At 34.6% G+C, this 9,469-nt stretch overlaps 1 protein-coding gene across 3 annotated transcripts; it reads right to left on the reverse strand.

Annotated features, from left to right (window-relative positions):
- Window positions 1-2,626: 2,626 nt before the first annotated feature.
- LOC108556704 (transcription initiation factor TFIID subunit 4) lies at window positions 2,627-8,807 on the reverse strand. Of its 3 annotated transcripts, none has more exons than XM_017913112.1 (8): window positions 8,463-8,807; window positions 6,362-6,894; window positions 5,475-5,654; window positions 5,248-5,364; window positions 4,971-5,183; window positions 3,993-4,899; window positions 3,075-3,340; window positions 2,627-3,009 (listed from the first exon to the last, which is right to left on the reverse strand). In XM_017913112.1, the coding sequence occupies exons 2-8, from the start codon at window positions 6,764-6,766 to the stop codon at window positions 2,860-2,862; spliced, it is 2,238 nt and encodes a 745-aa protein (XP_017768601.1). In that variant the 5' UTR covers window positions 6,767-6,894; window positions 8,463-8,807; the 3' UTR covers window positions 2,627-2,859. The 3 variants fall into 3 exon arrangements, with proteins under 3 accessions (XP_017768601.1, XP_017768437.1, XP_017768526.1); XM_017912948.1 differs by lacking the exon at window positions 8,463-8,807 and adding an exon at window positions 7,955-8,448; XM_017913037.1 differs by lacking the exon at window positions 8,463-8,807 and adding an exon at window positions 7,955-8,447 and having other exon boundaries at window positions 6,515-6,894.
- Between the last annotated feature and the right edge of the window lie 662 nt (window positions 8,808-9,469).

The following is a 9,469-nucleotide window of genomic DNA, read 5'->3' on the forward strand; positions in this document are numbered from 1 at the left end:
TCGCAAGCCCGACAACCGAAAGACCGTCTATTGAAATCCCGACGTTCGAAATCCTGACTGTATCGAAATCCCGACGTTCGAAATCCCGTTTGTATTAAAATCCCGACGCTTTAAATGCCGACTAGATCGAAATCCCGACTACCATAAAAATGTTATTGTAGAAATTTATAATAATAAAAGACACTGTCGGAATTTCGATATAGTCGAGATTTTGATTGTCGGGATTTCGGTTGTCGAGCTTGCGATTGCCACCGATAATGTTGTGTAATAGGCAACCTATTACAAATCTGATATTTGGGTTGCCTGTAGTGTCGCAGCAGGATTTAGCAGGATGATTTAAATTGTTTTAAAAAAATAGTCAACTTTCGTAATTGTTGTTTAATGCTTATATTTATTTAAAAAAATGATTGAAATTTTGTAGTACCAATTTGAAAATTTTGCTTCAATCGATTTATGCATTTCTATAAAACTTGAACCTATTAATGTAAATTAATATTATAATTGGATATGATAAATGAATTTCTGTGCTTAAGTATCAAAACGTGCGTGTAAATATAGTAAATAAGCTTTAAATAACAAAGATTTTTAAACTTTACAAGTTATTTTAAACTTAATTTGAAATTTTTCAAACGCCAATGAAAACCTTGTAATTAATTTTTTTAATCGATTCGACCTAGTGATGTTACAGCAACGAATCGAAAGTTGATTGAGTACAAATTATTAATATTAAAACATCGACAATTAAACATTGAGCAGAAATAGGTGGATAATTGAAAGGAATAATAAAGTATTGAACAAAGGTGTACATAGACAATGTCATAAAAGAGGAAAAGTATTAAATAATAAAAGATTCGTGTATTTTATAAATATTTTATTTAGCATATTTTTTTCTCTTATCAAAAAAACATGTGTTTGGATACTCACTTTCTTTTTTTTGTTTCGCTTTTGTTATAAAAATAATTTGATTAGTCATTTTAAAAAAAATGCGTACCTAATAGAGAATCCCTAACAGAGAATTATTATTCTTATGTGTTTCAACAGCAATTCATTTTTTTAATTCTTCATATATATATATATATTCATTTTTTTTATATATAATAATAATTTGTATTTTTTTTTGTCCATTCCTCGTTCTTTTCAAATCATAATATATTTATATAATGTGTAAAAAATAAAATACTAACAACGATGATAATAATAATTGAATCTAATTAATTTTGCAGCTCAAAAGTACAATTCTTTGATTTTTACAATAATATTGATGTTTTCGATTGGTCGTGAAGAAAAACAATGGAGAAAAAATGATACAACTAGATTAGGTATTTTAAGGCATTCGGATTTGATGAAATGCAACCGCGTCTGTGTTTGCATTCTAACAATTCATATTATAGAATCCAATTATTTATATTACAAATATTATTACAGTTATGAAACAACGGGTTTTATGGGGGGGGTTCATTTCGAAACGAATGGATATAATGCAATTAGAAAAAAAAAATCCCTATATTATTCGCTCTTATTTCCTGTGTCCAAATTTTCGATTTTCTCTTTTTTTTAACATTAATTATCATATTTTTTTTGCGTTTGTTTATATATACACATATATATATATACGTATAAAAATAATATTAAAAACAATTGATTAACTTGACTAAAAAATATAAAATAAATCAATTCAAATTGGTGGTGTTTGTACCCCTTCATTCATCAATTACTTTCGTCTATTCTCATTATTAATATAATTATTTTTTTCTCGACTTTTCTTGCATTTTCCTTTCTTTCTTTCTCCTCTCTTCAACTTCTTAACGTATATACAAACACATATATACGTGACAATTATATTCATATGTACAATAAACAAAAAACTAGTTTATACCTATTACTCATTATATTAAATATTAATTCTATAACAAAAATTATATATATCTATGTTCATAATATTCTGGTTAAAAAAAAGAAAACAATTATACAAATAATTACAAATCAACATCATTTCAAAAAAAAAATAAAACAAAAAAAAACTTCATTTAAAAGAAAATATTTTCTTATAAAGAAAATACAGGCTATATTCATCATAGAAAATCTACAATCATTTTTTTACAAGAGGAAAAATATATGTATATACTTCTTTTTTTTTTCTTCATTCATTTATATATATGCATGTATATATATATATAGATTTTTGTTTTATATAAAAAATGATCATTGTAGCTCCATTCCAAAAAGTCAATTATACATAATATATTTCTCAACAGTTTTATTTTTGTTTCTTTCTTTCTTTCATCTCGTTTGTGTTATTGTTTTTTTTTGTTAATTTTTTTTCTCTTCTTGTTTTTGTTTCTTTCTTTGTTTGTTGTTTTCTCATCCTGTAATAAAAATATTTTGGTGCGGCTAAAAAATTAATTCCCAACAGGCACATACAGTCTGCGAAAAGCACAAGCGAATTACTCTTAATGCTTTAATTGATTGATTAGTTCCCAAGTATTCATTTGATAGTTTCAATCATCATCAACATCTCTCTCTCTCTCTTCCCCGCGTACTTCTCTGAACTCATATCTCTCGCTCTCTCTCGTTATTTATTTTTTTCTCCATTATAGTTTTGATACAAAACGTAGGATCGCCAACATAACCGTATATTCCGCTTTTATTCAGATGTTATTGTTTTTTAAAAAGTAGAATAATTTATTTATAATATAATATAGAACACAATTTTTTACTCTCGCTCCGTCTATCGTCCTTCTCTGCTTTTCCTTATTATTATTTTCATTTTTTTTTTTGTTATATTTTTTTACGCGATTTTTTTAAAACAATGTATCGTCTGAATTGTCCGAATATCACAACATTGATGAGAACCGTACATCACTTAAGATATGACTTATATAACAGCGTACTTTTACACAGATCCTTCTCAGTTTCAAACAAGAACTGCAAGTCCCTAAGTGTTACCTTCTTCATACGCTGTTTTAATGGCAACTGACCTCTAGCACCGCTATTGAAAACAGTATTTGCCTGCAACATGAATGAACAAATAAAATTAGTGAAACAGTCGAAACGGTCACATGAAGATGAATTACCTGAGAAGTACCGACTCCGGCATCTCCATCTAATCTTGGTTTTTTCCTGGGACCTATGGCTTGCAGGGCAGTGGCATTAGCTTCTCGCTGGCGCAATTCCTCCATTTCCACTCTCTGCATTTCCTTCGCCTTTGCTTTCAGTTTTGCTTGTTCAGGATCCTCAGTTTTCGAACGGCTCTTCGCTGCCCTCAAAAGCATCTCTCTCTCCATCTCTTCGTGACGTTTTCTCTCCGCTCGGTCCAATTCTTCCAAAAATTTCAACTGACCTGAAACATTACAAAATTACATTAGACCTTACATTATCTTTAAAAACTTTATGAATAAAAAATAACTTTTATTTTATCATTCTTCATTCATTTTAATGTAAACTAGTAATGAAATGAAAATTTAAAAGTTCATCATTGAAACATCATTATCTTTGTCAATTTAGTATTTAAAATAACATTCTATACTGATTAGGAGTTATCATACCCAATCCAAATCATTTTTAATGTTCATTGAATAAGACAATAACAGTAATCCTTCTAAATTGAATAATTACGATTGTTAGTCTCGAGTATCTCAAGTACTCAAGTCAATGGGTTAATGTAATTTTTGATAGATAATAGAGATGTATAAGAAAGTAGATGTACTTGATCAAAATCTAATTCGAAAAATGATGATAATGAAGAATATAATCAACAAAAGAAAACTATTTTGAAAATTAACGATGTATAACCCTTTGTACTCGTATGTATCGTGAATTTATTAATATAAAATTCCATTGTACATTACTTTAATTCGTTTATCTTAAAATAAATACAAGTTGTCTTGTAAGAACTTTGAGTTCAAAGGGTTAAACGTATTGATAATATGAACTTTCCAATTCAAAATTGATAAGTGAATGGGTATACTATGGTAGTAAAAATGATGTATTACCTTTGATATCTGAGGTGACTTCATACCGAGGATCACTTTTAACCATTTCCAATCGATGCTCAGTAATGATTGCCAATTTTTCGACAAGGTTCTTAACACGTTCCTGCGCTGCATGCGAGATGACGGCGGCGACTTCGTTGCTGGGCTCGTCGAGGCCGTGTTTGGCAACGGCCAACCGTATCCTATGCTGAAGCGCATTCATGTTTAAAAAGAACTCTTCCTTGCAAGACCGGATTTGTGTACCGACAAATTCCGTCGAACCCAAAATCCGTTGCGTTTCCTCGGCCAAGTTAACTCCGCCCATAGCGGCCACATCGTTAATATCGTCGTCGCCAGTGTACGCAGAGGAAAATGTTTTCTTCTCTTTGTCTTTGGTTGCTAATTTAGAAATATTCGAAGGCACTACGGGTTTCGTTCCGGTCATCTTAATGTTCGTTACCAAGTTTTTCGTGACCACTGGATAGGTGGTGCGGATTTGCATCTGCGGCCTCGTCTGAGTCAGAGTACCGGCCTTCACCTGTATCGGCTGCCGGACAATGTTCAATCCGGAGGCAGTTCTCATTACTTGGTTACTAGGGAATACGGGATGTAAGGCAGGTGGTTGTGAGCTCGACACTATTACTTGTTGATTCGCATTCGGTTGTCGTATCGTCGTCAACATTCTCGTTTGCTGGATTGCACCCCTGAGAGGAGTCACGACCCTCTGCTGAACCAGACCTGGTCTCACGACCGTCGTGCCGGGTGCTACCAACCTCACCTGGGACGCGGCTAAGGCAGGCCTGACTTGCGTCTGGATCGTCGGCGTTCCACTAGCTAGCGAGTAAACCACATTTGTGGGTGGAGGACGGATTCCTTCTATGGTTAATTCTTTTGTGGCTAAAGACTGTCGCAATAACGGCAGACTTTTCTAAAAATTCAATAAAAATAAGCATATTAGACATCTTCGAGCTTCTTTCGAGAAAACACAAGAAAACATACTTTTAGAAATCCAATTAGGCACGGTTGTGGGGATGCGTTGAGCAGTCTTTCTAGTCGGTCGCAGAAATCCTCGGGCTCCACTTTCGCGTCGATCAAATCCTGAATTAACATCCGCACATTCTTCTCGACAGATTTCGGCTCTCGACTGGACAACTCCAGTAAATTAGCTAGGAACTTGCGACACTTTTCTTTGGTATTATCATTAGCCGGTCTCTATATAATGAAAGAAGAACGGTAATGTTTATTCAGTCATTATAACCACCCAATTTCTACAAACCTGAACTGGTGTTGTATTAACAACAGTTGGTGCCGCCGCAGTAACTTGTTGTGTGGCACCTGTTGTTGAAATCGTTGCGGGTGTTGTCGTTGCCGCCGCCGCTGCCGCCGCCGATTGCTATTAAAACAAATACAATAATGTAGTATTTTCATATGGTAAAGAAATTATTTACATATGATTGCACAATATTGCATATTAGGAAATTGTTTGGTAAAAAAAATACTTACAGCAGGTACTGTTTGCATTCGAAACGAAACTGGTTGACCACCAGTAGTCCCAGCAATGCTGACTCCACCTGTGGGAGCAGGTCCGACTCGTAGCAATTGGTATTGACCATTTTCAGTCTTTAACAGTAAGTGTCCTTGCTGTCCAGGTTGCAATCCTTGCAAACTTTGTAATGTTAATTGCTAAAAAAGAGTCAAATCAAACCAAATATTAATATAAACCAAACCCAAAAGAAGCCAAATTCTCTAATCATCTACACATTAAACACTCAGCAAATTCTACAAAATCAAAATGTTAAGAAAAAAAATATATATAAGTTTAGTAATTTTATATATGTAAGTTTAGTTACATACAAGTAAGATAATATGTTAGTAGACTATGGAATATTATTTAAAGATTTTTAGTGCAAAATAATGTATGTATAGAGACATGTAAACGTTTCCGTACACTAATAACAGCCAAATAATATCTAATAGAATATACAAAAATTATATTTCTCAAAAATAATTTCAACAAACTATAACTGAGAAGAAACTAAAGTTTACTATAACAAAACAAAATAAAATTTTGATTAACATAATAGGAGATTTGCATATACATGGTTTGCAGGTAATAATTAATTGGGTTAATTTCATTCTAAAGCATTATTTTATAATGTAATCACTATTAATCTTTCACACCTCGATATTCAATAACATAAACAAATATTAGATCTTGGATCAAAAGTAATTAATATTAATCTGATAATTAAAGACAGCTAATGAAGAGCTCGGAATAATAAGTGATACATTATAGTGGAAAGAGAGTTAGTGTGCATTGATATACCATGTCTATACAATCCTCCTATCATTTAGTCATATTTTTGTAACATGTGTGTACGGCAACTTACGGGTGTTCCAGGCCTGGCCCCAACTAACTGTGGTGCACTGAGCACAACCCGTGCCGGTTGGCCTTTCTGTGGTTGTGCGGGGACCCCGGGGCGCACATTAAGTACCTGGAGATTGGACAGGATATTGGGGGGTTGTGTGGTTGTGCTACCTACATTATTGACCTGCGACACATTTGTTGTCACATTCATGGGCACTGTAACTAAACCCTGTGCACTACCACCAGCAGCACTAGTCTTTATCACAAGGGTGGGCTGCTTAGCCTGTATCGTCTGTACGTTCGACGTGGACGACGTCTGGAGGACGGTCTGTGGCGCGAGCTGCGACAGACCGATCGTCCCATTCTGGACGTTCTGTGCAGCAGGGAACGAGACACGATTCGAGATGATTGTGCCTGTGCTTGTCATCGCTTGGCTTCCCTGGGAATAGACAATGTTAACCGGCTCCGTAGACTTATTGCCATCTGAATTGTTGACTGTCGTATTGTAAGTTGCGTTGTTCAATGTTCCTGTGGCTACCTGCGCCGTCGTTACACCTACAAAACAATAAAACAATCAAAATTTCGTCACATTTTTATATGTATCCCTGCAAGAACTTCCATCGTCACAATATCGCTCCACGAATTATAAATGACAACACCAATTTGTTATCATTACAAACACTTATAAGATGATTATTTGTATCCCAACCAGGAACCAGAGTTCCGTCAAGTATTTTCATGTTCCCTTAAGGTTATGTTTCTTGTAAATACAGATGGAAATAATAAAAGCACGTGCCGCCTTTCGCTTAAATTAAAATCTTTCTTTTGTGCGTTTTCATATGCGTATTAATGTAAATTCCAAAAAACAATGAATGAATGTTTATAGATGTGTGTAAAATTCAAATATTTGCAGCGTTTCTATTGTATAGTTTTCTATGAGTTGGCAACGAAAACGGAGAAGAGGGAAACGTATTACTGTAGCTTCTTTTATTTATAAACACTCATGCTTTAAATCTCCTTGTCTCGACGATATTTACATAGTATTGTACTTGTTTTGCAGTGATCTCAGAGTTGTTTGTATATTGCCGTACGTGTATTGGTGTTTATGCATTGTTGTCATAGTTTTTAGGTTAATATTTGATTTAAGTGTTTCCTTTTCGTTGATTGCTTCTTGCCATGGTGATGGAAGGAATGCAATGCTAATTATGTGCGTTATATATACATACACAATTTTTTCTCTTGCGATAAATCTGCGTTTTATAAATATAGAAATGCTAGTGGGGGGATCGGAGGAGATTCGAGATTAAAGATTTATTTTGGAGATGGTCTCAATCGAAGTGTGTGGCATGTGTGTGTATACACGCAGAGTACATATGTGCAGACGTTTTTGTACACACATACACACAGGTTTTCGGTGCTTAGGGTTCGTTGATGAAAGGAGGGGAAAGGAGATGGTTCTTCGCTGGGGTCCGAGAGGTGTCCTCTTCCGAGGGCCATCGTCTTGTTGCAGCAGAGGTTGTGTACGATGGAGGAATTTGAGAAAGAGATGATGATGATGAGGTTGTGAATGGTTTTCGATGAACTACTACGTGTATGTATGTATATATATATTTACCTGTGATACTATTTATCGTGTCACCGTTAGCTATGGCCCCATGTTTCTGAGAGGGAATTGTCCCGCCGTTTGATATTGCACTATTTATGTGGTTTTGGTTGAGGACCGTCGCATTGCCGGCCTGATTGGGGGCGGCAGGGGCGGAAGTTACGAGCTGGTTCTCCAACGACCCGACGATTGCACTTACAGCAGATTCATCAACATCTGTACTGAGAGCTTCCTCGAGAAACTTAACTGACGCCATTTTCCGAGACCCGACTGTGCACTGATGTGCGCTTGCGTCATGATCTAAACATTACCCACAATGCACCGGGCTCTCCGTACGCTGTTGACAAGGCAGAGGCCGAAACGCGTATGAGGCGAAATGTCGAGACCAACGCTATTATAACCAATGCAACTACTACTACTGCTGCTGCTAGCGACGACGCCAACGCCGAACCAATTTCAAACCATAATTCGGGTCTCATCCCGTGCGACAGGATCAGATCAGAAGCGGAAAGGATCTCACCCTGCAACGATGCACTCCGCTCCTGCCTGCTTGCTCCGACTCCTTTGCTCCTCCTCGACAACGCACCACCACAAAAACCATTCGTTCACGCACTTCACCTCACGACAATCCAACTCTACGGCAGTCTCTTTCCACTTAACAATTATCAAAGCCAACTCGCCATTTCCAACAACAAATATACGAAATCTCTAATCCAATACTCTTCTCCTTCGACGTCTACACACCACCATAGCCTTCATCCACACAACTGAATATCTTCAGCAGATTCAAATGAAGACCTCACCCCCACTTTGTATATGTTTCAGCTACGTCATCATCTCTTTCAGCTTTGCACACTTTTTTTTTTCAGTATTTCATTCTATATTTTTTATAAAATTTTATTTTCGCAGCAGATCAATATAAAAATAATTAAAAAATATTAAACTTATAATAACATTAAATCATTGAATTATCACTAAATAATGTAAAACTTAAATCATGGATCAAAAATTAGTTTTTTTTTGGTAAATATCCATTTGATGTAAATCAAAGAAATATTTTCAGCATATTATAAAGAAGTACATGTATTTCATTAAATATTCCGTAACATCAGGTATTTCTGAAAACATCAATTAATTGAATTTTAAAGGGCTAACAACAATAATCATAGTAACATAGATAGAAGCAATTGATTTATAGGAAAATAAATATCTTCAGTACGTTCAAATGATAATCTCATCCCATGTATATTCAGCTACGTCATTACGAACATATTTTTCATTATTTTTATAACGTGTTACTTTCATATCATATCATTACAATATTAAGTAAAAACATTTGATACTATAACTTTGTAATTGTTATTAAATAATTTGAAAGTGAAATGGAAATAGCAGATCAATAATTAGTTACTTTGATCTTTGCATAGTTTAGTTAGATAGATATATGTAATTGCTGTAAAATTAACAATAAATGTTAACATAGACTTGATCGGAATAACATTGCTCGTTCAAAATTGTTACTTGTTA

This window comes from Nicrophorus vespilloides, unplaced genomic scaffold (genome assembly GCF_001412225.1).
Source record: "Nicrophorus vespilloides isolate i.1.1-1 unplaced genomic scaffold, Nicve_v1.0, whole genome shotgun sequence".
Classification (NCBI taxonomy): domain Eukaryota; kingdom Metazoa; phylum Arthropoda; class Insecta; order Coleoptera; family Silphidae; genus Nicrophorus; species Nicrophorus vespilloides.